At 53.6% G+C, this 27,266-nt stretch overlaps 12 protein-coding genes across 12 annotated transcripts; 7 read left to right on the top strand and 5 right to left on the bottom strand.

Moving 5' to 3' along the window:
- Positions 1–229: 229 nt before the first annotated feature.
- On the top strand, positions 230–1,378 carry tim21 (the record flags this gene model as incomplete). The annotated part of the gene is made up of 5 exons (XM_067621792.1): positions 230–696; positions 763–947; positions 1,013–1,067; positions 1,129–1,228; positions 1,293–1,378. Exons 1-5 carry the CDS (start codon positions 379–381, stop codon positions 1,376–1,378), a joined length of 744 nt encoding a protein of 247 aa, XP_067479068.1. The 5' UTR covers positions 230–378.
- Positions 1,379–1,637: 259 nt separating this feature from the next.
- Positions 1,638–3,413, bottom strand: ASPBRDRAFT_177547 (mandelate racemase/muconate lactonizing enzyme family protein; the record flags this gene model as incomplete). The annotated part of the gene is made up of 4 exons (XM_067619862.1): positions 3,144–3,413; positions 2,970–3,074; positions 2,309–2,914; positions 1,638–2,240 (listed from the first exon to the last, which is right to left on the bottom strand). Exons 1-4 carry the CDS (start codon positions 3,186–3,188, stop codon positions 1,638–1,640), a joined length of 1,359 nt encoding a protein of 452 aa, XP_067479067.1. The 5' UTR covers positions 3,189–3,413.
- Positions 3,414–3,681: 268 nt separating this feature from the next.
- Positions 3,682–6,574, bottom strand: ASPBRDRAFT_152480 (uncharacterized protein). Its single transcript, XM_067619347.1, has 5 exons — positions 6,349–6,574; positions 6,211–6,273; positions 5,559–6,154; positions 3,984–5,507; positions 3,682–3,912 (listed from the first exon to the last, which is right to left on the bottom strand). The coding sequence occupies exons 1-5, from the start codon at positions 6,365–6,367 to the stop codon at positions 3,820–3,822; spliced, it is 2,295 nt and encodes a 764-aa protein (XP_067479066.1). The 5' UTR covers positions 6,368–6,574; the 3' UTR covers positions 3,682–3,819.
- Positions 6,575–8,066: 1,492 nt separating this feature from the next.
- ASPBRDRAFT_43188 (glucose-6-phosphate isomerase) lies at positions 8,067–10,426 on the top strand. Its single transcript, XM_067624944.1, has 2 exons — positions 8,067–8,983; positions 9,044–10,426. Exons 1-2 carry the CDS (start codon positions 8,484–8,486, stop codon positions 10,203–10,205), a joined length of 1,662 nt encoding a protein of 553 aa, XP_067479065.1. The 5' UTR covers positions 8,067–8,483; the 3' UTR covers positions 10,206–10,426.
- A 220-nt stretch (positions 10,427–10,646) lies between these two features.
- Positions 10,647–11,877, top strand: ASPBRDRAFT_30203 (uncharacterized protein; the record flags this gene model as incomplete). The annotated part of the gene is made up of 3 exons (XM_067622741.1): positions 10,647–10,813; positions 10,892–10,907; positions 10,975–11,877. The coding sequence occupies 3 exons, from the start codon at positions 10,647–10,649 to the stop codon at positions 11,875–11,877; spliced, it is 1,086 nt and encodes a 361-aa protein (XP_067479064.1).
- A 239-nt stretch (positions 11,878–12,116) lies between these two features.
- ASPBRDRAFT_125409 (mitochondrial 37S ribosomal protein bS21m) lies at positions 12,117–12,794 on the bottom strand (the record flags this gene model as incomplete). The annotated part of the gene is made up of 1 exon (XM_067617788.1): positions 12,117–12,794. One exon carries the CDS (start codon positions 12,792–12,794, stop codon positions 12,117–12,119), a length of 678 nt encoding a protein of 225 aa, XP_067479063.1.
- Positions 12,795–13,170: 376 nt separating this feature from the next.
- On the top strand, positions 13,171–13,664 carry ASPBRDRAFT_55089 (phosphatase YCH1; the record flags this gene model as incomplete). Its single annotated transcript, XM_067627335.1, has 2 exons — positions 13,171–13,285; positions 13,354–13,664. 2 exons carry the CDS (start codon positions 13,171–13,173, stop codon positions 13,662–13,664), a joined length of 426 nt encoding a protein of 141 aa, XP_067479062.1.
- Positions 13,665–13,892: 228 nt separating this feature from the next.
- On the bottom strand, positions 13,893–17,152 carry ASPBRDRAFT_55088 (uncharacterized protein; the record flags this gene model as incomplete). The annotated part of the gene is made up of 9 exons (XM_067627334.1): positions 13,893–14,785; positions 14,844–15,045; positions 15,111–15,380; positions 15,435–15,591; positions 15,881–15,884; positions 16,138–16,384; positions 16,433–16,825; positions 16,901–17,040; positions 17,104–17,152. 9 exons carry the CDS (start codon positions 17,150–17,152, stop codon positions 13,893–13,895), a joined length of 2,355 nt encoding a protein of 784 aa, XP_067479061.1.
- Positions 17,153–17,991: 839 nt separating this feature from the next.
- Positions 17,992–20,007, top strand: ASPBRDRAFT_65549 (uncharacterized protein; the record flags this gene model as incomplete). Its single annotated transcript, XM_067628557.1, has 2 exons — positions 17,992–18,078; positions 18,358–20,007. 2 exons carry the CDS (start codon positions 17,992–17,994, stop codon positions 20,005–20,007), a joined length of 1,737 nt encoding a protein of 578 aa, XP_067479060.1.
- A 221-nt stretch (positions 20,008–20,228) lies between these two features.
- ASPBRDRAFT_125837 (uncharacterized protein) lies at positions 20,229–22,015 on the bottom strand (the record flags this gene model as incomplete). Its single annotated transcript, XM_067617823.1, has 3 exons — positions 20,229–20,684; positions 20,761–21,175; positions 21,228–22,015. The coding sequence occupies 3 exons, from the start codon at positions 22,013–22,015 to the stop codon at positions 20,229–20,231; spliced, it is 1,659 nt and encodes a 552-aa protein (XP_067479059.1).
- An 87-nt stretch (positions 22,016–22,102) lies between these two features.
- Positions 22,103–23,201, top strand: ASPBRDRAFT_152459 (copper chaperone CCS1; the record flags this gene model as incomplete). The annotated part of the gene is made up of 4 exons (XM_067619346.1): positions 22,103–22,120; positions 22,183–22,255; positions 22,302–22,436; positions 22,496–23,201. 4 exons carry the CDS (start codon positions 22,103–22,105, stop codon positions 23,011–23,013), a joined length of 744 nt encoding a protein of 247 aa, XP_067479058.1. The 3' UTR covers positions 23,014–23,201.
- A 2,193-nt stretch (positions 23,202–25,394) lies between these two features.
- On the top strand, positions 25,395–27,151 carry ASPBRDRAFT_195955 (putative PB1 domain protein; the record flags this gene model as incomplete). The annotated part of the gene is made up of 5 exons (XM_067620923.1): positions 25,395–25,409; positions 25,473–25,622; positions 25,667–26,002; positions 26,048–27,073; positions 27,122–27,151. 5 exons carry the CDS (start codon positions 25,395–25,397, stop codon positions 27,149–27,151), a joined length of 1,557 nt encoding a protein of 518 aa, XP_067479057.1.
- Positions 27,152–27,266: the final 115 nt, after the last annotated feature.

The following is a 27,266-nucleotide window of genomic DNA, read 5'->3' as shown; positions in this document are numbered from 1 at the left end:
ATACCCATGACTGATAATATCCCCGGGGTCTAATAGTCATCAATAAAGAACCCGTCCTGGTCCCTGATCCTCCCCTCCCCTCCCGTACTACAAATACAACTTACTCCATTCATACCCGAAACTTTGCAAACATCCGCGGCTGAAACGCCGCCGGAAGTGGGTTACCACGTGACCCACTCCATTCCCCACACGCCCATCATCCACGGCTCTCTGCTAAAGTCCCATCCGACAATAATTTCATGAAAACGACTACCCCGAACACAGATACCCAATCACCGCGGTGATTAACAGGTGGAATTCGACGCGGATGACATATCGGGAGATGGTCAACAACAACAACTGAAACAAACCATCACAGCAACCCCATCAGCACCAACAATGCTTCCATCAGCAGCGCCCTACCTACTACGAGCTAGTAGTAACCGTGCCGCTTTGCGCCGGCTACAACTACAACACTCCGTTCTTCTTCCCCGCAGCACAGCAACCACAACCACATCGATAAAAGCAGGAACAACAGCATCACTAGTGCGAAAATATGCCACGACGCAAGGCGCCGCCCCGAAACGACGAAACGTGACGGTTCTATCAGATGATGGACGATACGAGTGGGGAGAATTAAGCGGGAGGGAGAAAGTTGCGAGGGCGACGCAGCAGTCGTTTAATTTTGTGGTTATTATTGCAGGGGCCGTGTTGACGGTTCGTTTGCAAGCAATGAAATTGAAGCATTGGTTTGGTGATTGCTGATGTATGTGTCGCGAGTAGGGCGGAGTCTTCTACCTCCTCTTCACGGAGGTCTTCTCCCCGAACAGCAAGACATGGCAGTTTGAGAAGGCTGTCGAGCGCATCAAGGATGATGCTCGGTGTACGGATCTCTTGGGTGATCGGAGGGAGATCAAGGCTTATGGGGAGAATACGTGGAGTAGATGGGCGAGGAATAGGCCTATTGCGTACGTTTACCTCTTTGCCTTGACTACCGGGATAAAGGAATTGGGTGGTGCTGACTGGGATATAGGACGTCTGTCTATCAGGACAGAGTGGGTCGCGAACACTTGAAGATGAACTTCCATGTATGTGATGCTCTTTCTATCTCCGAATTGTGTGTGGTATACTGATTGGTTGGTGATATAGGTCGAGGGTCCGCTTAATTCCGGAACTGTGTTCGTGCACATGATGAAGCCGTTGAATGAGCATCACTGGGAGTATCAACTCCTTGCTTTGGAAGTGCCGGGTAAGTTTGATTCATCCAGTGGCCTTTGCTTTGAATACCCTTGGGGTTGAACTGACTTGTGTAGGACATTCCCGGGTTGTGCTTGAAGAAGTGCGCGAAAAGCCTGGCGTTGGACAGGCGCTGAAGCTCTTTGGCATTCGCTGGCGGTAGATGGGAAGCACCATCTGGACCGACAATTGAAGGGACTGCAGTCATCCCGAATATGAATACTGTATTATATACGTGAACTGTTCATGAGTGTAAATTATACCAGAGGAGCACCGAAGTCCAGACAAAGGTCGATACTAGAGACCTCGTTTCGGAATACCTCACATGACCAATGCAATGCATGCATCTCATAAATTCTAAGCATCATATAAAAACAAAACTCATATCACATATATACAGCAGAAACCTTTTTATCTCTCCATTATACTATCCGGGGTCCCTCCAGAATGGTTTTCGCCTCCTCCGACCTCCACCAACTCTTGCCCTCCTCACCAGGGAAGGAGAACGCGTCCATGCTTTCCGGCTTCATCTCAACACTATACCCGGGCTCCATCGGAGTAACATAGTATCCATCCTTGACACTAGACGGGTGCACGAAATGCTCATGCAAGTGATCCACATACTCCAGCACACTCTTCTTTCCACTAACCACGACGTAATCGATCGTGCTCAGGTGCTGCGTGTACTCGGGCAACCCGACACCACCGGAGTGCGGCACAATCGGCACGCCGAACTTGCGCGCGAGCAGCAAGATGGCCAGGACTTCGTTGACACCGCCGACACGGCAGGCGTCGGCTTGCAGGACGGTCAGAGCTCCTGCCTGCAGGAGCTGCTTGAAGACAACGCGGTTCTGGCACATTTCACCGGTGGCCACGCCAATGGGGCCGTAGGGGGTATCTTGGAGAGCCTTCTTGATGGCTGCGTGGCCGAGGATGTCGTCGGGGGAGGTGGGCTCTTCGATGAACCAGGGCTTGAATTCGGCGAGTTGTTGCATCCAGGTAATGGCTTCGGGGACGGACCAGACCTGTATTCACATGAGGTATTAGCATCGAAGGTGGTAGGGATGAAACTGAATGGAGGGTAGGTAGGTACCTGGTTGGCATCAACCATAAGGATGTTGCCCTTGTCATAGCCAATGGCTTCACGAGCAATAGCCAATCTCCTCCGGTCTTCCTCGACGTTTCCGCCAACCTTCAGCTTGAAGTGCTTGTATCCCTGCTCGACGCTCTCCTTGAGAAGGGTCTTCAGCTTGTCCTCACCGTATCCCAGCCATCCGGCACTGGTAGTGTAAGCCGGTACCGCCTGGCTCTGCTCCGCCTCCTTGATACGGTCCTGCTTGCCGGCCTCGACCTCCTTGAGGAGGGCAATGGCCTCCTCGGGTGTGATGGCATCGGTGATGTAGCGGAAGTCAATGCAGCGGACGAACTCCTCGGGAGTCATGTCTGCGACGATGCGCCAGACCGGCTTGTTCAGGGTCTTGGCCCAGAGATCCCAGAGAGCGTTGACGACGGCACCAAGAGCCAGGTGGATGACACCCTTCTCAGGTCCGATCCAGCGCAGTTGGCTGTCGGAAACGAGGTAGCGCCAGGTCTTGCCCCAGTCGGCGGTGAGTTCATCAAGGTCTTTGCCGACTATGAGGGGAGCGAGGAGAGAAATAGCGGAGCAGACGATTTCGTTACCGCGGCCAATGGTGAAGGTCTAGGCTTGTTAGTTTAGTGTCTCTAAGGAGGTGAAAGAATGACTGTGTGCGTACCATGCCGTGTCCGGTGTAGTCGGAGTCAGTGTAGATGATGCAGTAGGCGGAGGAGTAGTCACCGGCGGCGTTCATGGCATCTGAGCCGGTCTTATCGAGGGAGGTCTGTCATTTGGGTGAGCATGTATGGAAGATGAAAGATAGGTGACTTGAGAGATTGTGCGCGCGACTTACGGGAAACCTCACGTCCCGCGTGGTGAAACTTGTGATTTTGACCATGGTGTCGGCTGTTTCTGTTCAATTGTCCCAGAAGGAGTTTAATGGAATTGGAATAAGGTGTCTTTCCAAGGATTCAGTCGCAATCTAATGCAATGCGGGGCCGTCGGTATAAGCTCCGGGCTGTCAACACAAGCTGTCACCACGCAAAAGAAGCAATTGGATGCGACAGAAGACAGCTGCGAAGTAGCAAAAGACAATTGAGAAGACCAAGTACAAAATTGAAGCGACCGAGAAGTGAACTGGGCTGGGGAAGTTTACTTATACAAGGCGGACAGCCACCCCTCCCCCTCCACGCAGTGTGGGGAACTTCCCCTCATTGGCGGAGGAATTGCTCCCAGGCGTGGGTTGGGTTTCTCCGCCAGTCAGAGGCCAGCGCTGCCCGGCCTGAATAAATCCGCGTCTCAAACGTCTGCAGGGTTTCTGAGGTCCAGGAAGGAACCGGCCATTTGCGCGATTTACATTAAAGGTGATGGAGACTGGTCCTAGGTAAAGAGAAGATACAGGTTGCTCCTAGGAGCGGATATCAGATTCAATCACTATCGCTGGCGTTAGGTACAGACAATCTTCGGAATGCATGCGTGTAGAGACAGCGTTTGCGTGATGCTGAACCCAAACAGCACGTATACACCATCTATCCCGAAAGACCTCGCTTCTCGCTCTCCGAGAAGAAAATAATCATCCGCCACAGCTTGCGGACCAGCACCTCGGCCTCTTCGTCGAGTGCCTGAGTAGTAGAGTTAGCATGATATCCAGACAGACAAGAACACGCAACAGTAAATGGCAGATTAAGCTTACCTCCTCCAGCTGCTCCACCAGCTCCTGGGGATGACCATGCTTGCGAACATGTTCTTCCACCACATCCACCAGCATCTGCTCCTGAACACCCAAGTACTCCACGATCTTCTTCTCGACGAACGGCTTGAGTTGCTCGCTGACCACCGTTTCGTCCACAAACTCCCACTTGACCTCCCAGCCCCAGAGTCCCTCCTTGTCCGTCGGGATCTCCGCGGCCAGTTGCCGGGCTGCTTGTGCCCGCTCCTCGTCCGAGAGACCGGCCGCTTCGGCGGCACTGTCGAACTTGATCGGGATAAGAGGTCGTCGGGCCGTGGCCTGAGGCTCTTCCTCGTCCTCCAGCAGGCCTTCCACCTCCGCCACCGTCCGACGGGAGGTAGCAGCCTGGGCTTTTTGCGCCGCGGCTCCAAGAGAGAGCTTGAAGCGCTGCGGTTCCCGAGGGGCCTGGTTCCGAGTCTCCAGCTCTTCCGCCTGGCGCGCCAGGAAGTCGTCGGCCATACCACGAGCCTGCTCCCGTTGCTGGACAGACCGGGCCCGTTCGCGTTCTTCCGCCGCACGGTCTGCTTCATCCATGCTGATCTCGCGGGCTCGGAAGCCTGCTCGGCTACGGAGCCATGCGCCCCGGTCGGCATAATAGTCGTCCACCTTACGTGCGGCTTCGGTGTCGTCATTCCAGTCTCGGTACCGCTTGTCCATCTCCTCACGAACTTCCTGCATCTTGGCCTCCTCTTCCTTGTCTCTCTTCTTCTCACGCTCCAGCGCAGCAGTTCGGCTGCGTTCACGGTTCAGCCAGCGGCGTTCCTGATCAAGGAACTGCTTCTCCAGCTCCGCTTCCTTCTTCTCCTGACGGCGACGCTCCAGCTCCTCATCGCTAACGTCTGCTTCTTCTTCCTCGCGATCAATGTAGACCGTAGTAGCCCCGTTTATAGAACCGCCGTTGACAAAAGACACACCCTTCTGGTAGTCTTTGGGAACCTGCACACCAAAGCCCTTAGGGCCAGAAGGCGCCGTAGACACGCTGCGGTCCCGAGGGCCCAGAGGAACTCCATTAGCACCGGCAGCAGGCCCACTCGGGGCGGAAGGCGGGGGAGATGCCAGCCGGTTGAACCGCGTGCCTGCATTGCGTGCTCTCTCCATGGACTCGATTTCTTCCTCCCTCTTCAAACGCTCAATATCCCGGCGGTTGCTGCGCTCACGGAAGGCCGCGATCTCTTTGGCGACAGTCTCTCTCATCTCGGGAGGAATATCGGAAAGTTCGTCTTCAACCGTGATGGGAATAGTAACAACCTCCGCCCCCGTACCGTCGGCCTGACCTTCGGAATCCTTCATGGCGGTGTCTCCTTCGCGATCGATTGCCGAGACATCTTCTTTTTGAGTGGGAGAGGTAGGATGGCACAAGTCGGACAGGACATTAGCAAGAGTACTGCGTGCAGTATCTAACCGCGACTGGCGCTCAGCAGGGTCTTGGTCGCCTCTAGTGGCTTCGTATTGCTCCAGGTAAGTTAAGGAGCTTTCATCGACAACAACCTGCACCTAATTAGCTCCGTTATCTCTCACACAATTCCAGGCCTGACATACCAGTAGTGTGCTCTTCTCCACCTCACGCTCTTCCTTGTCATCTCCCTCGGACGGTGTCTGTCTCTTCACAGGCACTTGCACGTCCTTTAGCACTTCCACCGCGGTACCTAGACTTTCGGGGTCCTCGTACTCTGCGAAACCGAACTTGCACGGCTTTTCGTCCGCATCCGTAGCGCGGATCCAGCGCCTGAGATTGCCCGCCGAACGGAGGATCTTCTCCACACCCTCGTCGCCACCAACACCCTCAGTAATTCCACCAACGAAGAGAGTCCGCACAATTTCCTCGCGCGTAGGGGGCTGCAGCTGCATCATCGCATCGCGAACGTTTTGACGCTGGGATTCCAGACTATTCGCACCCAGACCTGCCCGTCTTCCCGGAGCCTCGCTACCGCGCTCCTTGCTCGTATCTGGAGTGGCAGATTTCGGTCCGGACGTACCGAGCCGAATGACCGGAGCGGAGAAGTTGATGTTGGGCATGTTGGGAGGGGGTTGGAAGTTGGCAGGGAAGCCTGCCGGTCGACCAGGCTGTTGGGCATTTGCTGGCTGCATCCCAGGGGGGGGAGTGGTTCCGGGGGCTACCATACCAGGAGGAGGAGCTAGAAAGTCAGTAACACAGATAGCAGATGGAGATTTAAAGAGATCATAGACTCACCCATGCCCGGGGGCGCTCCAGGATAAGCGCCAAAGTCTGGAGGCCTGCCATAGAGGCCAGGAGCTAGAGAAGTCAGAATATGTTCGTCAAATTCGTAAGGGCGCACAGAGATGCTATGCAATGAGGCGAGAGACGTACGCTGGTAAGGATTGTACATTGCGACGGAATCGCAGCTTCAATAGCGATCAAACAAAGACGTCCCCAGGTACCGGAAAAATCTGAATAGTCGTGGGATGGAGAAAAGGGGGGTATATTGGAAGTTCAATCAGTTCAAGTAGAAAATTAGCCCATGCAAAAGAGCGTAATCCTCGTCTGATCGGCGGGGAAAAGACGTTTGAGCAGTTGAAGAAGATCGCGAGCTGCGGCGGAATCGCAGTTCGAGAAGAACTAGGTGGCCCGTGCGGACTTATCTTGGCAGCCCAGCGGTTCTTCCGCTCGAGCCAAAATGGCTGGCAATGTAGATAAACCGCTTTACTCCGTACAACATTTGCAATAGTATACCACACGTAAAATTTTTCTATATGTGAATGCCACTCTACATTTCCTTTATCGTGAGAGGACAAAGGTACTAGACCTCACTCTTCCATCAAGTTGTTTCCGGCAGCATAGCTTAATGGCCTGTCTTCTAAATGATGCTGTATCAGGTCCAGAACTCCTGACACTTACTCTTTCAAACCACTACCTCCGAGATCATCACATATACTATTCAGCAGAGCCTCACTACTCAAGTGTCTAGGACTTATTGCGTCAGTATCGGAGAGTCCCGTACTAGCAGCCTAGTGAAGGGAGGTCCTCTAGTATATGCAAACAAAAATGCTGCTGTATGCAGCACAAGTTGTTGCAATTACTAATCGTCCATAAACGCTGCAGGAATTATTAGTGAAGGAAGGACTAACCATTAACTAAGAGAGCCTCTTCGAGCTTATACAGCATCGAACAGTGAACTGCGTGTGAATAGCTCTAGGCATCACCAACTTCGAACATGTTCAATTATAGCCATTGAACAGGATCCCTACTGCAGTCCCATTAGTGACATTTCCGTATCCCTTTTGATCTCGAGGGAATGCATGTCATTGTGCTGTCCCTTATTCTGTTGAATCGGCCAATTGCAGATTACAGTGGCCGTATATTCACCAGAGGCACGTTGACTCTTTTTAATAACCAATCATCAAAAAAAGAAGCTAGCTATGACTACCTACTACACTTGATAATTGAAGTCAGGGGTTAAACAGAAGGGGTGGAATGGAGACACCGGTAAAGGCACTGTCAATAGACGCAACCGGCTAAAAGGGAAAGTATGGAACGATCTCGACCGAAGCTCCCGAGCCTTCGATAGACGATCTGGAAGGCAAGACGTGGGGGGGAACAATTCCACGGCGACCTTTTTCCGAGGGACTGTCAGCGACATACCTTCATACTCCGTACCTTCATAGCTAATACTATCTTTACTATTGGGGCGTGATGTTCTGTCTTGATAACGCAGATTGGGACGGAGTGCCCCGGTGTGACCATGAAACCGGCTATTGTGATTCACTCTGGGCGAAATGGTCAAGAATGTCTTAGTGGACCCAGTCAAGCTTGACGGGGGCTTCCCATGACGATATCGCCGAAGAAACCGACAGTTAGCAAATGTCGCCGAGGAGAAATGCTGCCAGACTGGGAGTGATGGTAAAATTTCCCGATTGGGAGGGTATAGCTATGGGGTGTTTTACCCGTAGCGGCTACCGAAGAAGTTGTAGCAGTCTAGAATAAAGTGATGACAAACAGGACCAATGCAAGACAATGAGTTAATTAGTTTAGTTTAGTAGATTTTTAGCAACGGAAACGTTCAGCTGACCGGCAGAGGTTTTCTGGCAAGGACAAATCGAAGGCAGTCCACCGGAGGAATGAAACTGCGTCACGTCTGGCTTGGATGGGCCCGTGGCAGCCCCACGGCGTGCCCCTCCTACGGACCCCAACACGCCGGTTGACGACATACTTTCTGACCTTGTCTCTCTGCCTCTCTGGTCTGTTGCTCTCCTCTTCCCTCCGCGACTCCCGCTCTCTAGTAAAACTAGTCTTCTTCCCCTTCAATAAAACTTCCCTGCTACCCCTCTCCCCCTTTCGCTGCCTTTCCTTCTTCGTTCCTTCAAGCTTCATCTGTTAAAAGTAAAGGTGAGCATCCATCCTGTCCCAGCTCTATACCAGCTTGATACTTCATCATCTCCCCCTCTGTTTGTGCCCCGCGCTAACACCTTCCCGTCGTCGGTCAGAGCTCTATACCATCCATCACAATGCCCAGCTTCTCGCAGGCCACCGAACTCTCCGCCTGGAAGGAGCTCCAGGAGCACCACAACTCCGTCGGACGTAACATTGTCCTCAAGGAGTGCTTCCAGAAGGACCCCCAGCGCTTTGAGAAGTTCAGCCGCACCTTCCACAACACCGTCGACAACTCCGACGTCCTCTTCGACTTCTCCAAGAACTTCCTCACCGAGGAGACTCTGGCTCTTCTGGTCAAGCTGGCCAAGGAAGCCAATGTCGAGGAGCTCCGTGATGCCATGTTCAAGGGTGAGCACATCAACTTCACCGAAGACCGTGCCGTCTACCACGCTGCCCTCCGCAATGTCTCCAACGAGCCCATGCAGGTCAACGGCAAGAGCGTCGTTGAGGATGTCAACGCCGTTCTGGAGCACATGAAGGAGTTCACCGAGCAGGTGCGCAGTGGTGAGTGGAAGGGTTACACTGGCAAGAAGATCGACACCGTCATCAACATTGGTATCGGTGGTTCCGACCTGTAAGTCAAGCCAATTGAAAAATATAGAACGAGAAACGCTGTGACTAACTTCACAACTAGCGGCCCTGTCATGGTGACCGAGGCTCTGAAGCCCTACGGTGCCCCCGATATGAAGCTGCACTTCGTCTCCAACATTGATGGCACCCACGTCGCTGAGGCCCTCAAGAACTCCAACCCCGAGACCACTCTCTTCCTGATCGCTTCCAAGACCTTCACCACCGCAGAGACCACTACCAACGCCAACACGGCGAAGAAGTGGTTCCTCGAAACCGCCAAGGACGATGCTCACATTGCCAAGCACTTCGTGGCCCTGTCCACCAACGAGGAGGAGGTCACCAAGTTCGGCATTGACAAGAAGAACATGTTCGGTTTCGAGTCCTGGGTGGGTGGTCGTTACTCCGTCTGGAGCGCCATCGGCCTGTCCGTCGCTCTGTACATCGGTTACGACAACTTCCACCAGTTCTTGGCCGGTGCTCACGCTATGGACAAGCACTTCCGCGAGACTCCTCTGGAGCAGAACATCCCCGTCCTCGGTGGTCTGCTGAGCGTGTGGTACAGCGACTTCTTCGGCGCCCAGACCCACCTGGTCGCTCCCTTCGACCAGTACCTGCACCGTTTCCCGGCCTACCTGCAGCAGCTCTCCATGGAGAGTAACGGCAAGGCCATCACCCGCACCGGCGAGTACGTCAAGTACACCACCGGCCCCATCCTCTTCGGTGAGCCCGCCACCAACGCCCAGCACAGCTTCTTCCAGCTGTTGCACCAGGGCACCAAGCTCATCCCCTCCGACTTCATCATGGCCGCCGAGTCCCACAACCCCGTTGAGGGTGGCAAGCACCAGCGCATGCTGGCTTCCAACTTCCTGGCCCAGTCGGAGGCTCTGATGGTTGGTAAGACCCCTGAGCAGGTCAAGGCTGAGGGTGCCCCTGAGAACCTGGTCTCTCACAAGACCTTCCTGGGCAACCGCCCGACGACCTCCATTCTGGCTCAGAAGATCACCCCCTCCACTCTGGGAGCTCTGATCACCTACTACGAGCACCTCACCTTCACCGAGGGTGCCATCTGGAACATCAACTCCTTCGACCAGTGGGGTGTGGAGCTGGGCAAGGTGCTTGCCAAGAAGATCCAGCAGGAGCTGGAGACCGCGGATGCTGGCTCGGACCACGATGCGTCGACCAGTGGTCTGCTGCTTGCCTTCAAGAAGAAGGCCAACTTGGCGTAAATTTTGGATACGAAAAGGGATTGAATAAGCAAAAGGAGTACATAGTCATTTTGATGAAGCCACGAGTGTCATCCTTAATTATGAGTTAGCAATGAAAGTATCATTGGGCAATGCGGAGCTGTAGACAGCAAAAGTCGTCATATAGCTTTAAGAGGTATAGAAGCACGATCAGTAGTATAGAAACTTCTCAAGCATCAACTTAGCAAGATCATAATCGAGTGCAACTCGTTGCAACATGCAGTCCAAATAGACTCCAAGTCGGTAAGCATCACAGCGGAAACAAAAAGGGTCCGTCTCCTTACCGCGGCTCCGACCACGCCGCTTCTCCTGATCATCAAAACCCACCTCCTACTACGCCAGCGCGCGAATCACCCATTGCGCTGGCCGGCGAGAGAGCTCAGAGTCAATAAACTTATTCTATTCATTGGTTGACTATTCATAATGCCCGTTCCTGAAAGGGCACCCCTCCATCGGACCTATCACTATGGACTATTGAGTCTCCTCTTCCTCCACACATCCACCGCAGCGGGGAGATCAAGCAGCGCAACAGCGAACCCAGGCTACACTTATGGCCAAGCTGTGCCGGTGACATGTCTGAACCGGACGATGTACGTCCCTCCTTATTTCACATGTGAACTTTCTCAATAATCGATTGAACGAAGTACTAACGCAATTGGTATAACCAGTGACTCCGGCGAACACGTACGCCACCCACATTCACACCCCAGATTCAAGCAGAGCATCGATATCTAACACAATAAAAATATAGATAACCGACCCCCTCGGCAACCTCCAATACATCCCCTTCCCAACATGTAACGAAACCTCCCAGCCCTTATCCCTCCACTACGGCGTCGCCGAACAGACTCTAACCTGCACCATCGCCTCCCTCCCCGATGAACTCTACCATTTACTAGAGTACTACGTCCACTCGGACGTGCCCATGACATGTCGCGTGCCCACTGCGCCCCTTCTCTCTGCCTCCCCGGACAGCGACATCAACATCATCGATACCTTTGATGACGCCACCGGCGAACAAGCCTACACCCCCATCACCTTCGCCATCCAGGGTACTCTGCAACTAAGCCATCTGCACATATGGACGGATATGAACGTGCTGGTGCATAACATGGCGAGTACGGAGAAGAAAAAGCGCAAGGATCCAGGGTATGTGGTTGCGGGCACGGCGTACAGTGTGCCTGAATTTGATCAGCGTGGGGCGAAGGAGCCTTGGACGGCGGGACATGGGACCAAGGTTGTGAGAGGGGAGCCGTTGACGTTTCGGTTTAGTGTTAGGTGGGTTGAGGGGGGGAGAGGGATTGGGTGGCCTTCTTCGGATGGTCGTGGTGGTGGTAGTGGGTATGGGGAGGAAGGGGGTAGTTGTGGGGGGTGGTTCTCGAGAGTGGTGTTTTTTGGTATGGCTGCGGCGGTTGGCGCTCTTGTGGCGCTTTATTGGGAGAGGGTGTATGGGAGGGGACGTGGACGTGGGGAGGGTATTTTGGGGGTGACTGGTGGTGGTTCTAGGAAAGGGTTTGGGGTTGGGGTTGGGAATGGGAATGGGGTGAGGATGAATGGGTATGGAGGGTATTCAGGCGCTGCTGTTGGTGGTAGTGCAGGAGGAGGAGGGTATGGTGGGTATGGAGGGTATAGTATGAGTGGGAAGAAGGATTGATGTGTATATTGACTGATATATGATTGATGCGGATGATTTATTGATAGATGGAGACAAGAAGCCGATGCAGATATACTACTATGCTAGTAGTATCTCATGTAAATTCCAACAGACATATCAAACCAAATAAAGCATAACGAAAATACAACACTACATCAATAGACTATAGTACACAAAATAATAACCCTTTTATCCACCCCCCTCTATACACACACACAGATCCCCTCCAGGGAGAGAATCTACCACCCCTGCCCTCTAATCTTCTGAATCCTCTTAACCGTCGCCCCAAACGAATACTTGAACAAATTCCTCCAGCGTCTCATGCGCAACTGCTTCCTCACCATACCCTTCCTAACATGGAACTTCTGCTTCACCAACGACTGCCTCATCTTATTCTGGCCGATAACCGCGCTCAACGACCGCAACGCCGCCGGCAAATCCATGCCCCGTTCCGGCTCAACCGTCACCTGCCTTCCGAGCGTCGGACCCAGCTTCAGATCGATCTTGCGCAGCGACGTGGCGGTCCGCAGGCTGTCTGTCTCGGCGGAGAGGCCTACGGCGCGGGAGAGGGAGAGGCTGTCGTTGAAGGCGCGGGTGGTAGTACCTGCAGCAGCATTGCTGCTGGCAGTGGGAGTGGTGGTGGCGGTGGTGGAGGCGGCGTTGTTGAAGTTGAGCTTGTTGAGGATTTGGTCGAAGTCGGTGGGTTTTTGGGGTGTTGGTGTTGATTGTTGTTGCTGTGCTTGTTGTGATTGTTGTTGGCGGGGGGGAAATTGTGTAGATGGCTTGTTGCTGTTGGAGGAGGAGGATTCAGAGGAGAAGCGCAGGCCAATTCGTGCTGGGAGGAGCTGGTTCTTGTAGAGGATGGATGTTGTTGGCCTCGACCGTAGGAGGCTGCGGGATAGGACGCGCATGTCCATGGTGATAGGTGAGTAGGATTCCTTGAATCCTAATCCAACTGGAATCTGTAGAAGGCGTGTTTCCCACGATATCACCGTCCCGTTCCTGGTTCAATGCTGTGGGTGGAGACGGACAGTCGTCGAAGGGGAAATAATTGATGGGATAAATCTCGCCGTTGCGTTGCGGATCGGAAATCTGCGGAGCACGTGACTACGTGGTTTCGATTCCGCCGGGATGGCATGGACTCCGCTTCAAGTATACATTGAACGGAGAACTGCTGTTACGAAGGATTTTAGACTTGCTACGTGTAGTTCTGCGCCTGCAGGAGATACCCCTCGTTCTATATTTTTTTCAAAGTACTACCTCACCTCTGTTCCATCGGAAGACCACCTCAACATGTCCTCCATAACCATCGCAACCCTCCCCCGCATCAGCCGAGACGCTCTCTCAGCCCTCCTCCTCTCCACCTCCACCCCCAGCAAACTCGCCATCGTCGATGTCCGTGACTCTGGTGCGTACCATTTCTTCCTCTACTCCTTCTATCCTACCTTGATCTTATATGCTAATAAATAATTGCAGACCACGTAGGCGGTCACATCACCACCTCAACATGGGTCCCCAGCTCCTCTCTGGACTACCGACTCCCCGAACTCATCCGCACTCTCGCGGACAAAGAGAAGGTTGTCTTCCACTGCGCGTTGAGCCAGCAGCGCGGACCGTCTGCCGCGCTGCGGTATGCCAGGGAACGCGAGCGCGTCCTCGGCGAGGAGGAGAGTAAGAAGCAGGAGGTGTTTGTCCTTGAGGGTGGCTTCGTGCAGTGGCAGGAGAAGTATGGGGCCGATGAGAGGTTGACGGAGGCTTATGTGGAGGATATTTGGAGGGAGTATTAGCTTATGGATAGGTTGGGGGTTCTTTTTCTTGTGGTGTGGTTTGGTGGTGATACCCTTTTCTCTTTTCTTTTCAGGTTCTTTTCGTCGGTGATTCGGGTTGGGTAGACGGGTGAAGATTGAACGAGATAGATAGATGCATGGTTGGCGCTTTTAGATTAAGACTTATACATGAGGTTTCTTGGTTCATTGTCTACAAGTTTATAATATACATGCGGGCGTTAGATATGGCTACATCGTAAGCCCACCGCCGAACCCTATCGGCCGACGCTTGCCATCATTCTCTGGCACAATCGCCATCACCTTATAGATCTTGCCCATGCTACCGCCGCCCTTCTCGACCAGTCTCTTCCACCCTGTCTCCAGCGTCTTCCGCTTCTCTTCATCTTCGACCTTCTTCAGAAGCTGCTGCATGCGCTCCGCGATGCCCATTGCCTGCAGGAAATCACCCTGCTCGACTGGTCCATGCACCTCCACGCCCTCACTCGCCTCGATGGCCGCCTCCGCCAACGCCGTGAAGTCTACGTCAGCACTGACATCCACCTGTCCCGGCGATGAGAGCGGCGGCACGTTCTTGTGCTCTTGGATTCCGCGCAACGAGTTGATCGGGATCGTATCGAGAGTGCCATAGTCCATGATCAGGGCAGCACCGGAGGATACACGCTTCGCGGGAGCCGGCGCAGAAGCAGCATCGCCCTTAGTGATCGTGCGAGGTGGTTCTGACGCACCGCCGATGCGGCGCGCAAAGTCGGCTGCATAGATGCGACTCTCCGGGCTGACTTCAATGGTGGAGCCGGGCTGGGATTTGAGGGCGCGGTAGCGCGGAGAGATCTCCGGGATAACGAGAGAGGACGGCGTCGACGCTTTGGCGAGCGTGAGCTTGAACTCGGGCTCGCCTTCGATGTTCTCTTCCACGGCTTTCGGGTTCAGAGTGACCATGATCTCGCGCCATTGGGGCGTGTTGGCTGGTTTCAAGGGCTGGTGTAGTTTTGCCGGGCCGGTAGGAGTCATAATCTCCTTCTGCTCGGGCTGATTCTCTGGAGAGGGAGGAATGGATTCGAAGGCGTGGATGGGGAGAGCATCGAAGAACTCGTGGGCGAATATGAAGGGAGTCTTTTCTTCCTCTGTAGAGCAAACCGTCAGTAAGGCGTTCACCGCGCTAATGCTATTCAACCTTCTCACCATGCGGTAACAGTCGGATATCCTCCACCCAAACGATCGGAACGTCAAAGTACTTGCATGTACTTTTGTGTCCGATATCCGTCTCCTCCATGACTGCATCCCCACACAGCAATTTCTTCTGTACTTCGCGCAGCGTAGCACTAGCTTCCACCAGATATATCGCCTCGATACTCGATGAGAACATCTTGAAGTTGCGGAATGTCTACCGTCCGTTCGTGATCAGCAATTGTAAGCTGTCGCAAATCAGGGGCCATCCAGGTAACTCACACGCAACATGTCATCCATCAATGTGCCCTTTCCCGGCCCAACCTCCATCAATTGCACTCCGCTGCGCTTCCGTCCCTGTGCCATCCATTCCGCAATTGTCCAGATCCCCACCAGTTCTCCGAATACCTGCGATATCTCGGGTGAGGTGACGAAATCACCCTTCTTGCCAAATACTGCGCCGTGGTCTTCTGTTCGTGTCGTGTAGTAGCCTCCTTCGGGATTTGTTAGGACCTGGCGCATGAAGGCGGCGATGGGAACGGGTCCGGTGACCTGCATAGTATGCTGATTAGATTGGGCTCAATGACAATTAAGAAGGAGCCGTACTTTGATCGCATTGGCAAGGGTTTGTGCTAGTGGTGTGGACCATTTTCTTGTCTCAGATGTAGATGTGGAAGATGCAGGTGAAGTCGACGACCATCGTTGCGATCTGAGGAAGAGGGTCTGGTTGGGATGTTTCCTGAGGAGCTGCCTCACGGCGCGCCTCGTTGTGTGGTTCATCTGGGATGTTGTTCTTCCAAAGGTTGGCAATTCAATTCATATGACTAATTGGTATATTATTGCCAGGAGACCCTCGTCTGAAGTGTTTCGAGGTCAACCAGCAACATCCAGCAGAATAATTCTGGTGAAGCTCTCCAACTTCTCCGCAAAACTTCCGCACACGTGATTGCGCTCTTATCGTATCGGCGATAATCCGCTCAGGTGTGCCAAACTGCTAATTTATCTACGTCCATGGTATTCGTCCAGAAACAATATATTTCTTCATATCGTACAGGTCTTCATTCTATAGTAAGTCAAGGTAGTTGCAGGACCCATGTAATCCGAAAAGAAGTAAATCCATCTTGCCTGAACTGATCCGTAGAACGGCCTGTATCCAAGAACGACGCTTTTCAGGCTGGAACTACCGAATGGCTGCATTACCGCCTGCCCCGGTTTCGCTGATTCTGCTGTGGTGCATCAACCATCATCTCGTCGCTATAGAGGCCGGTCTCTTGTGTATTCTGTGCTCCACCCCTCGCATTCCGACCACCCCGGTTTCTGCGATTGTTCCCCCTGGTTCGGCCTTGGCCAGCAGTCTGGTTCTGATCATTGAAGCCCCATCGCCCGTCCTGAACAGCTGTATCGGCCGAGCGATGAGAGCGGCGATCGCGGTCCGCTTGCTCGCGGAGGTCACTGAAGGATTGGGAGTTTTGCACGGCGGGCTGGGCATTGGAGCGCTCGAACAGATCGGGGTTCGCAGGTTGCTTTAGGTGGAATGATAGAATCCGACCGTCGGCCTGATTGATTAGAACAAATCATAGAAAGTTGCGACGAGTGTAACTTACCCTCTGGTTGTGAAAGTTGGCAATGGCGCCCTCCGCGGCTTGTCTCTCTGCAAATGTAATCTCTGCTGTGACAACAGGATGTTGCGAAGTCACCCAGCAGCGTAAAATCCGGCCCGAAACAGGTTCAAGCGCTGATTGAATATCGGCCGCCGTGGTCCCAGGCGCGAAGTTGCTACCGACGACGACAAACGGTCCGGACCCTACTCCTTTGATCGTCAATCCACCACCGTTTCGCACGTTGGCCTGACCGCTCTCGGGGTTGAGTGCAGAAAGGAGGCGATTCTCATCAGGGCGGCGCTTGTTCAATGGCCGGGCATTTGGCCGGGCACCCTGTCGCGCCGGCGCTGGGTTGGGAGTGTTTGTTTTGGCCGGTAGAGTAGCCGATGCGGAGCGCTGAGTTGAGCGATACATCGAGTCAATAACGCGACAAGAATAAGCAAGCTTGCAAAGGTCCCTTATTGTTCTCACCTTGGCCACTCCGATCCGACTTGCCAGGCTGCCTGGCTTCACATTCTGCGTCTTCCCTGCCGGTTTCGTGGCGGTGTTGGTTGTTTTCTTCTTGCTCAGGAGCTGATTCGCCAACTCTTCATTGCGTCTTCTCTTGCGATCTGAAGCAGGTCTGTCAGTCACAAGCGCTCTGCGTGGGTTAGTCGGGGACATGGCGGTCATACCGGCTTGGATGATCGCATCGAAGGAAACGGATTCCTGGCTCGCGGCCATGGCGGTAGAGCTTTAGGTACTGAAGGTGGGGGTCAAATGGAAGTAAAACTATAATTATGGAATATAAAGTCAATTGAGCTTCCAATGTAGTTGTGTACGAGGGGTGAGGATCTGTCGGATGCTTGAATTGATGGACAGCAGGAGGAGCTGACAGGACGGAAGGAATTCGAGCTCCGCCGTTAGCTCCGCTCCCGTCATCCTCGCCCGCCGCAGACTTTCGGTATGCATTGCTGTACTGGATTTCATTCCAGACGTAAACAAGCATAAATTTGACAGAATAGTAGATTGGGCTCGGTATAGCAATACTCCATGATCCTTCGGGTCTTAAAAGCGGACTCACCTTCAATCCAATCAGATACTTCGAGTAGTACTGGTACTAGTATTTAGTGCTACTAGCACTGCCGTAGTATATTTTCTGGAAGACCAGAGCCCAGACCTACCAGTAGTACTAAGTACTATACTTCTTGTGTTAACATTGCGAATTGTCTCCAGCTGCCAACCTCAGGCTAATGAGAGCAACTGTTAGCTATCAGAGCAATGGTTTGTTCAATTAACACGGTCATGTGAATGCTAATATGAGTCAAGGACAGTTATCTTCAGCTGCAGCTTAACGAGCTTGTTCCTATGAACACCACCGGCAAACAATAAGCTTATTTCGCCAGCACAACCTTGAACCTCCAGCATTCTGTGATGCTCATCACTTGGCTTTACTTCTGGTGCGAGGGAAACATCCATTCAACGACATCCTCGTAGTAATTCACCTATTTGAAGGCCCAATCATAATATACTTCCCACGCTCTGTTTGCACATTCACAGCCGTGATATTTCAGGAAACCGCCATGCAGGTAATACAGGAAGAGAAGCAGCCACTCATTTCAATGCCTACCTTGTCCAACATTGCGAATGCACCCGGCATGATCCGTCTCGTATGTACTTTGGGATAATCTGCTGCTAGTTATTTACCCAATGGGGACCCCACTGTCCAGAACATTCCCCCGCAAAATTTCCTTCTACGCAACCTTCTAGTCGGAGCCTATACTTCACCGAGTTAATATCAGGCACTAGGATAGCGCAGTCATGAAGTCTAGGGGTGACAGTGGAGGAAACAGGCGTCGCCAGTCGCTGTCATTTTCGTCTCTCCGTCCATCCATGAGCCGAAGAAATAGGTAGGTAAACCATATTATCTTCTAGTAGCAAGCTAACAGGTAGCATCAAGAGCTAGAAGACCATCAACACCTCCTCCGACCTGCGAAGAGAGCGTCCATTACCCCGTCTTCGATCCCCAAAATCCGCGACACAACCCTTCCCTTGCATCTACACAATGGCAGCAGGATGACTATTATCCAGCTGGGCCGTCGAACCCTTCGAGGTCCGTCCGCTGGATGCAAAGCTTGCCCAAGAAGTCCATTCAGAAAATGCACTCAGGTCTTCTGTCCTTCCGGCCTGGGTTTCGCAGACGTCCCATTCCGGCTCGCCCAAGCCATAACGATGATATACCTAGTCTTTGGTCGTCCACGGATTCAGCCAAGGACTCTTCTGACCAGCAGGGTACACTCTACTCGTCAACTGTGTCAGAAGCTAGTACAGAGGAAGACGTTGAATTTGGTACTGACCTCCAGCGCATCAGCTGCAACTACCCGCCTGAGCCGGAAGGCAACATGGACAGGTATTTACGAGGTCTGCCAGGCCCATTCGTTTGGGAAGATGGTACAGTTTCGTCAGAGTCAACCGTTGCTCCTCATCATGAGGCCGAAGAGTTCCTTACTCTGACCTTGTCAAATGCTCGGTCCACAAAGTCGTCCAGCAATAAAGACATGAGAACGGCGTCTCAGAATGCGGCGCCTACGGATGGTACCAGGGCAGACAACTCTCAGCCTATGACCCCGGCTTCACCTTCCCGCAGCCCTAGCGAATCGTACTTTTCGCAAGCAGCTGGTAGCGAGCCCGGGGGTCTGTGCATCACAGTTCCTGTTCCTCCCAGCAGTGGCGCTCCTGAGCCACAGTTGCCGTCTGGAACAGTCGAAATTGACAGGGATGGTGCGGCCAGCGCGAGAAGACCCAGCGACCTTCCGGTGCCTATTGCCGAAAGAAGCAGCTCCAGACCCATTGAGATGAGCGCGAATAGGGCATCCTACGTCCCACAGACTATAGATGACGAGTTGGCCATAGAGTCACTGGAGCTGTGCGAAAGGCTAGAGTTGAGTGGAAGTCACGATGGAGAGCAGGACGTGGCGTACGAAGCTTGCGAGCATGCCGAATATTCAGCTAGTCGCTCACCAGAAGTAGTGGACACGACCAACAGCCACTCCCCTGCAGGAATACCATCACCTGGGTTCCTCGAGTCGTCGAATCATGGCGGCGACATACCTCGCATTGCTGTTGATATGCGCGCTGGTTCGGAACAAGTGCAGGAGGAAGCCGGTAATCGCACCATCCGCTGCAATGATTCGACAGAAAATATCCCCCTAATTCCGGCTAGAGCAGAGGATCGTCTGAGTGAGCATAGTACCAATGCGTCGGTCTTGCGCAGCCAATCATCCCAGGACGACCTGGCCTCGCTTCTAGCATTGCGAGACGAGTACTTCCTAGTGGACAAATCCAATGATCTCCGTCCGGATAGGGGGAACAATGCCACCAAAGCGGAGCGCAGCTTCAGCGGTGATGGGTGCTTGTACAGTGGGCCAGGGCTCGACCGCAACTCGTCGACCAGAGTGCGTGATATCCCCGAGATCATTGGTCCGCGCACGCCCGTCCAGGTACGTGGCACTCGGCCGTTCCGACGCGAGTATAACACCAGCGATTCGGACGAGTACCTTATGACATATCCGGCTATCGACCGACACTACTTCTCGTGAGATCAACATGCTGACGTGAGTATTGAGGCCACTGCCTTCTTCTCCTTTTATATGTTACCTAACCTGTGACGTTCCTTATCACACCTTGCTTGTCCAGTTTGGAAGTTGTATCTTAATCATACCTCCAGGTATCTTGGATATCGAGAAGTTCTCGCTCCAAACCCTGAATCACACGAGGTTTCTATATGCACATTATAGAGATATTATAACCAGGCTCCATACTAGCCCAGTCGTAGCGTAAACCCAGCACCCTGTTCCCCGGTCTCCCCAGCAGCACCCTGACCACCAAACACACTCGCAAAGTCCAGCTTCGGTGCTTCCTGCCCCCGCTTCGGCGCCTCAGGAGTCTCCCGCCGTCTCCGCTTCTCCATGCCCGCCTTGGACGGAAACGTCGGGAACATCTCCTTGGGCTTGGGCCGCGGATCCTCCTTGAAGTAGCGATGCGCCAAACACTCCTTGGTCGACAACCGCACGCTCGGATTCAGCGCCAGCAATGACGACAAGAGATGTAGCCCGGCATTAGTCAAAAATGGGAACTTGGTTCGAGGTAGTAGAGGCGGATTGGTTCCCGATCCCACCGTAGAGGGAGTAGGCGGTAGTCGTAGTGACTTAGCGTTCGGTAATGATCTGAATTCAGGCCAGATTTGGGGTGTAGGGGGGCCGGTGAGGGCGAATATCTATCATTATCAGTCAGCATATCCAATTACTAGTATTGATGAAAATTTTTGAAGAGAAAAGGGAGGGAAGGCATACCTTCGAAACCTGATCCACTTCATTCTTTCCCTGCAGTAACGGCTCCTTCGTCAATAACTCCCCCATGATGCAGCCCACACTCCACATGTCGATCTCGGTGCCGTATTTCTCGGCGCCCAGGAGCAGTTCCGGCGAGCGGTACCAGAGGGTCACGACAAGCTGGGTCAGTTTCGGGGGCGGATCGCCGTAGTAGCGGGCCATGCCGAAGTCGGCGATTTTGAGCTCGCCGCGGTTGTTGAGGAGGAGGTTGGAGGTTTTGAGGTCGCGGTGCATGATCCATTGGTCGTGGAGGAAGTCGAGGCCGGAGAGGAGTTGGAGGAGGAGGGTTTTGATTTCCGAGGGGAGGAAGGGTTCCGGCATGTCGTCGAGGAGAGTTTTGAGGTCGTGTTCGTGGAAGTCCATTACTAGGTAGATTCTATTTCATGGTTAGGACTGAAATATATGGGTTCTGGGAGAAGGGGGCGTACTCGTCTAGTTTCGTGCCTGTTACTACCTCCCGCAGGTAGACTATGTTCTGGTGTCGTGCTTCGAGGAGGGTTTGGATCTCGCGGAGCCCTGTCACGGGGAACCCGTCGGGGGAGTTGTCCATCTTGAGTTTCTTAAGGGCGACTACTTCGCCGGTGATTATGTCTTTGGCGCGGCTGACGAAGCCATAAGAGCCTTCTTCGATGTGATTGAGACGTTCGAAGTTGGTGACGTTTCGACAGGGTCCCCATTCTTGGGTTGGGAAGGTGAGAAGGTTGGGTTCATTGTTGGCGGAGGTGATGTTGTTGGATGTTGTCTGCTGTTGTTCTGGGACGTGGTCGTTTGATAGTCGGCGACGCTTTGGAGGCGGCGCACTGCTATCTGTCTCAGCAGCTTGCTGAGCTTGGAGCTTGGCTTGCTCGTCAAGCTGGCGCTGTTTCTCGGCTTTGGCGCGTCGCTTTTCTTCCTTCTCGCGCTTGCGCTGGGCGAGGATAGCTTCCGTTTCGGGGTCGTCGTCGGTGGCCCATCTCGATTTGGAGGACATGCTATGCGATTGCCTTGGGGGGATGGCGTGGAGCGAATGACAATGGATGGATCTGTGGAGAGAGTGCCGGATGCAAACCAGAGCAGCTTGTAGACAAGCTGGACGCGGACGGAATTGCGGCGAGGCAGCGATGCTTGATTGGTCGGATGACGCTATCGGCGAGGGCAGAGTGACTAAGCCCGATTGGGTTGATTTCAAAGCGTCCCCGCCTCGTCCCGCATCAACTACATTCGAGGGGCATTCCATGAGAATCCATGATTTCTCTTCCCTCGTTTCGTCTACGGTGACTCACCTGAGCATTGGTTTTTTTGTAGTACTTTCTATACAGACAAGATGATTGAACCGTTCCAGGTGGGCTCTTGCCAGGGGTGAAGATGCATCTTCGTGAGGGGAATGCCTAACTAATCGCTTAGACTACCTTTGCGGTCCCGATGACCTGCGAGGGCTGCGTCAAGGATGTTTCTGCATCGCTGAAGAAGTTGGAGGGTAGGCGCATCCGCATTGCAACCCTGTGCTCGAGCTGACCGGTCAGGCATCAACAAGGTCGAGGCAAACCTTAAGGACCAGCTAGTCTTCATCGAGGGGACAGCGCCACCCAGCTCGATTGTCTCCGCTATCCAAGCTACGGGACGGGATGCCATTCTACGAGGCAGTGGCACCTCCAACAGTATGTCTATCACCTGCCTATCCCAGGCAGTACCCCGAGGTTGATGGCACCATTTGCAGGTTCCGCGGTGTGTATCTTGGAAACCCACTCGAATAGCGTCTCCAACAAGATTCGCGGTCTGGCGCGCATGGTCCAGGTGTCCTCCAACATGACCCTGGTCGATTTGACGATCAACGGCCTTTCTTCCGGCAAGTATTATGCCACGGTACGCGACACAGGGGATATCTCGCAGGGTGCTGGATCCACCGGCGGCATTTGGGAGGCCGTCAAGGCCAAAGTGCTGGGCTCGGAGCCAGTCAAGGAGCCCCGCGGCATTTTTGGGTCGGTCGAGGTGAACGACAAGGGCCGGGGCAATGTATTTTTGGATCGCCCGGTCGCGGTGTGGGAGATGATTGGGCGCAGCATGGTAGTGTCGAAGAGCCAGGAGGGGCCCTTTCGACAGGAGGACCCTGACACTCTAGTGGGAGTGATCGCTCGCAGCGCGGGGGTGTGGGATAACGACAAAATGGTGTGTTCTTGCTCGGGCAAGAATGTGTGGCAGGAGCGGCAGGAGCAGGTGGCCCAGGGAATGGCCTAGAGGGTGAAGATGTGGTTGGAGGAAAGCTAGACTGGCGGGTGTGTCTATGTATAGCAAGCAGTACGGTCAGTGGATAGAAGTGTGCATAGTACTAGGGATAGGATACCCACGATCGATGATGATCGATCAGCCCTGAGATAAGGAATACGAGGCAGCATGAGTGACGATATTCTAGCGTCTTGCCGAAGTTCTTGTTTTTTAAATAGAAACGCGTGGGCGAGGGGTTTCCAGAAATAGAGACAAGGGCAGGGAACCTAGTTGCATCACCGGTAGTAGTTAGTTGGTAAGGTGGTGGTTGGTGATGGAGATGAAGATGGACGAGGATCCAATGGTAGGCACCCCGGACTCAGGTGACCGACGAGTATGCAGGAGAGCTGCACGACAGAGCGACTAGTCGGTGGACTACGGTGGCTCGCAGCTAAAGATAGGTCAGCCAGCAGCGTCTACCGGACTAGTGGTAGTCTAGTCGCAACGGTCTTCGAGGGGGTATTGAAGGCGGGGAGAGAGAAATGACGAGAGATGGTTAGTTAGTTGAGTGGTTAGTGAGGTACTAACTAATGCTGGTGATTATTTACACCAACCGCGCGAGGGACAGCCAATCTGCGAGGGACGGAGAGGGACCCCAGGCAGGAAATCGGTACCGAAGGGATTAGTAGTAACTAACTACTACTTGGGAAGGGAGTTCGGCCATTTTACGTGCAAGCGCCGTGGCGGGGACACCCCAAAGTTAAACATCCATGAGAAAATAAAGGAAGGATTCAGACAACGTGATGTCGATTGTAAAGGGAACTGTGATGGATTATGATTTGTCCTGGTTAATTTCTTTTCCCTTCTGTCCCAAAGGTCCTTTAGTATGTATCATACTATGTCTACTGTCTATCTATAGTAGGGTGATGGAATTCTTCAAGTGACATCGGAGATTGCCCACATTCCCCACCCCGCATGGGTGCGGAACGGGCCTTTTCTTGACCCATTCCAGCCCAATATCCAGTCTTCATGGCAAGTAGTCGATAGTAAGATAATAAGGTAGTATTGGAGAGTAGTCTCGTGTAAATTAAATGGTATTGAATTAAATCAATGGTAGGTTGTATCTAAGATATTCTCTGTATGAGTATGTCAGTAAGTAATTGGAGTAGGTACTGTAAGGTACGGGCGTCAACTGAAAAAGAATCCCCGACCAGCAGCCAATCAAGGGGGCTGCGATGGATCTTGGCTGCACTGTGATGAAGTGCCAACCCCCTGCAGGAGCCAATGGGGATGGCGCACACCGAATGGGCAGCCTGAGCAACTGACTGGAGTGACTTTGGGTCAGCCATTCACCCGCCAATTTCCCCCTCGGGCGTTACGACCGCGGCAGCTGTGACAGTTCCTGTTTCTTTTCATCACCATTTCATTCAGTTGAATCTAATCACCAGTAACGAGTAAGTAGTCCGTATGTATGGATGGAGGATCCATCTGAGCTACACCGACTGATCAGACAAGCTTATACTTTTCTCCTCTCTCTCTCTCCTCTCCTCCCTCCCTCTAATCCTCCCCAATCCATGCCCGATGCCATGCCTAAGTGCCATCCCTCCCTGGTCATCTCCATCTTAACCGGCATGACGGTCACCATCTACTCCTACTTCTGCTGCTGCTAGACTAACTAACTAACTACCTCCCCTGTCGCCTGCATCGTCTCTGCACGCTAATCCCACCCTCTTCCCTGTTTCTTCCTTTTTGGCATTTTCATGTGGATTTGACTTCTTCCATTGCGATCCGTACCTCTTTCTTTCCCGTCCTGCTGGAATTCAATTATCTCAGGGCACACACTCACACTCACACACCCACCACAAATCACAATTTCACTCTGCCATCTGCAATCTGCAAACTCTAGAACAGACCCGTTTTTACGAATCTCTGACAATCCTTCCCTCGAATCACCTCACATTACCCGTGCTGTCCCCCTCATCTCATCACTCATCACATCCAGCCAACGGCCCTCCTTGCGTCTTGGCTGGTCTCCGGTCTGCTCTTAGCGGCTGGGTCGCTGGATCCGTGATCTAATTATATATCCGATCCCAACTCTCGGCTACTCGACGCTTGGATAGTGCGCATGGTCTATCACTCCCCTTCACTGCGGGTTATCGCTCTATCGACTAGCAGCCACACCGACTGCCGCGTGCCGACCCCAACCGGCTTACCTCGATTGGATCCCCTTTACGGCATCGTCCCAGCTAAACCCGGTGCCCCTCGTCACATCCCTGCTCCAGCGTGGCCAGGACCCAGCCATTGCGTCTTGGCCATAGCCTGTCGCATACATATACACTCGCTGGCTTCTGCGGCGTCTCGCCCTCGCCCAAAGTCATCTAGGCCAGTGGCCGTGCTGTCGGACAACTTAGACCATGTCCTTGAAGCAGGTACGTATCCTAGTATAGGGGTTTATCCCAGTATAGGGTTCAGGACCATGCTAATGAGACTAGGAAATTGAAACCTGGGTACAGGCCCTAGACCACTACGATAATCAGGAGTATGATGAAGCTCTCCGGGTCTTTGGTGCTATTGCAGAGACCTCTAAGATCCTCTTCAACTGCGGGGTCATCTACGCCACGTTAGGAGAACATGAAAGAGCTGTATGAGACTCTACCATCCCTCTGGACGCTGCTAACGAGAGCAGGTGGACTGTTACCAGCGGGCTGTTGGCCTGGACCAATACTTGGCCATTGCCTACTTCCAAGAGGGAGTGTCCAACTTCCTTCTTGGGGACTTTGAGGAGGCCTTGGCTAATTTCAATGACACGCTGCTCTACCTCCGGGGCAACACCTCCATCGACTATGAGCAGTTGGGCTTGAAGTTCCGGCTGTTCTCCTGTGAGGTATTGTTCAATCGGGGCCTATGCTATATCTACTTGCAGCAAATGGGCCCTGGCATGCAAGATCTGCAATACGCATCGAAAGAGAAAGTCACGCCAGACCACGACGTGATCGACGACGCCATTCGTGAACAAGCGGCGGTAGGTCAGCTTCCTCTCATGAAGGTCATGGTACTGACGGAATAGGGCTACACGGTCTTCTCGATTCCGGTTGGGGTGGTTTACCGGCCCAACGAGGCCAAGGTCAAGAACCTCAAGTCGAAAGACTATCTGGGCAAGTCCCGGCTGATTGCCGCGTCCGAACGCAGCAGCATGCCATCGGCCGCGAGCGACGAACTCAAGCGGACCATGTCCATGTTGGACCACCGAAAGCCAGAGACGCTGCCATTTGCCACGTCGCACCTGGTGCATAAGAACCTGCAGAGTCGGAGCCGTCAGCAATCGGAGCCGCCTCTGAACCGTAATCTCTTCCCTCCTACTCCCCCGCCGGACGCAGACAAGGCGAGTACCAACAGCTCCACAGGTAGTCTCGCGATGAACAGTCGACCGGGGTCCATCCGGGCAACGCGGCCGCCCCGGCTCGACCTGACCGCCGGCCACAGTACCGAAACGCTGGTCGACAAGCCACGGATCGGCACGACGCGCACGGCGTCCGAGTCGCGGGCAGGTCCGGGTCGACCGGGGCCGCGGGGGCCGGGCGAGGCCCACGGCCATCGACGGGGCATGAGTGACACGGGCTTTGCCCCTACGGTGAGCCCGGAGGAGCAGTACTCGGGCACTCGATCGATGCCAGCGGGCGCCAGCTGGCGACGTCAACAGGAGCGGTATATCGACGAGCAAGAAGAATATGCCAGTGATGCCTACGAGGACAATGGACCGGACGGTGAGTTTGAGATCATGGGCACGCGGCCGCAGGCGTCTCCGAACCGGGGATCGCGGCGGGGGACGTCACGGCGGCCGGAGGTGCGCAAGTTCCGGGTGAAGGCGCACTCGCGGGAAGATACGCGGTACATCATGATGGAGCCGACGATCGAGTTTCGAGAATTTGAGAGTCGGATCCGGGACAAGTTTGGATTCCGCACGCTGCTGCGGATTCGCATGCAGGACGACGGGGATATGATTACGATGGTGGACCAGGAGGATTTGGACTTGTTGATGGCGGGGTCGCGCGAGGTGGCACGACGAGAGGGGAGTGAGATGGGGAAGATGGAGGTAAGCCACACTCTATTACAAGAATAGGGGATTCTGCTAACTGGATAGATATGGGTTGAGGAGCGAGGCGTGATTTAGGATTGCATTAGCGTATACCCTGGAGTTTTGGATGGTTGTATGGATGATATGATATGAGTTATGACAATGCATAAACACGTAAGCATGGCACGTGATACTACGTAGCTAGTAGATG

This window comes from Aspergillus brasiliensis (assembly GCF_001889945.1).
Source record: "Aspergillus brasiliensis CBS 101740 unplaced genomic scaffold ASPBRscaffold_6, whole genome shotgun sequence".
Classification (NCBI taxonomy): Eukaryota; Fungi; Ascomycota; class Eurotiomycetes; order Eurotiales; family Aspergillaceae; genus Aspergillus; species Aspergillus brasiliensis.
Note: the sequence above shows the minus strand (reverse complement) of the source record. Positions and strands in the feature narration are given on the sequence as shown.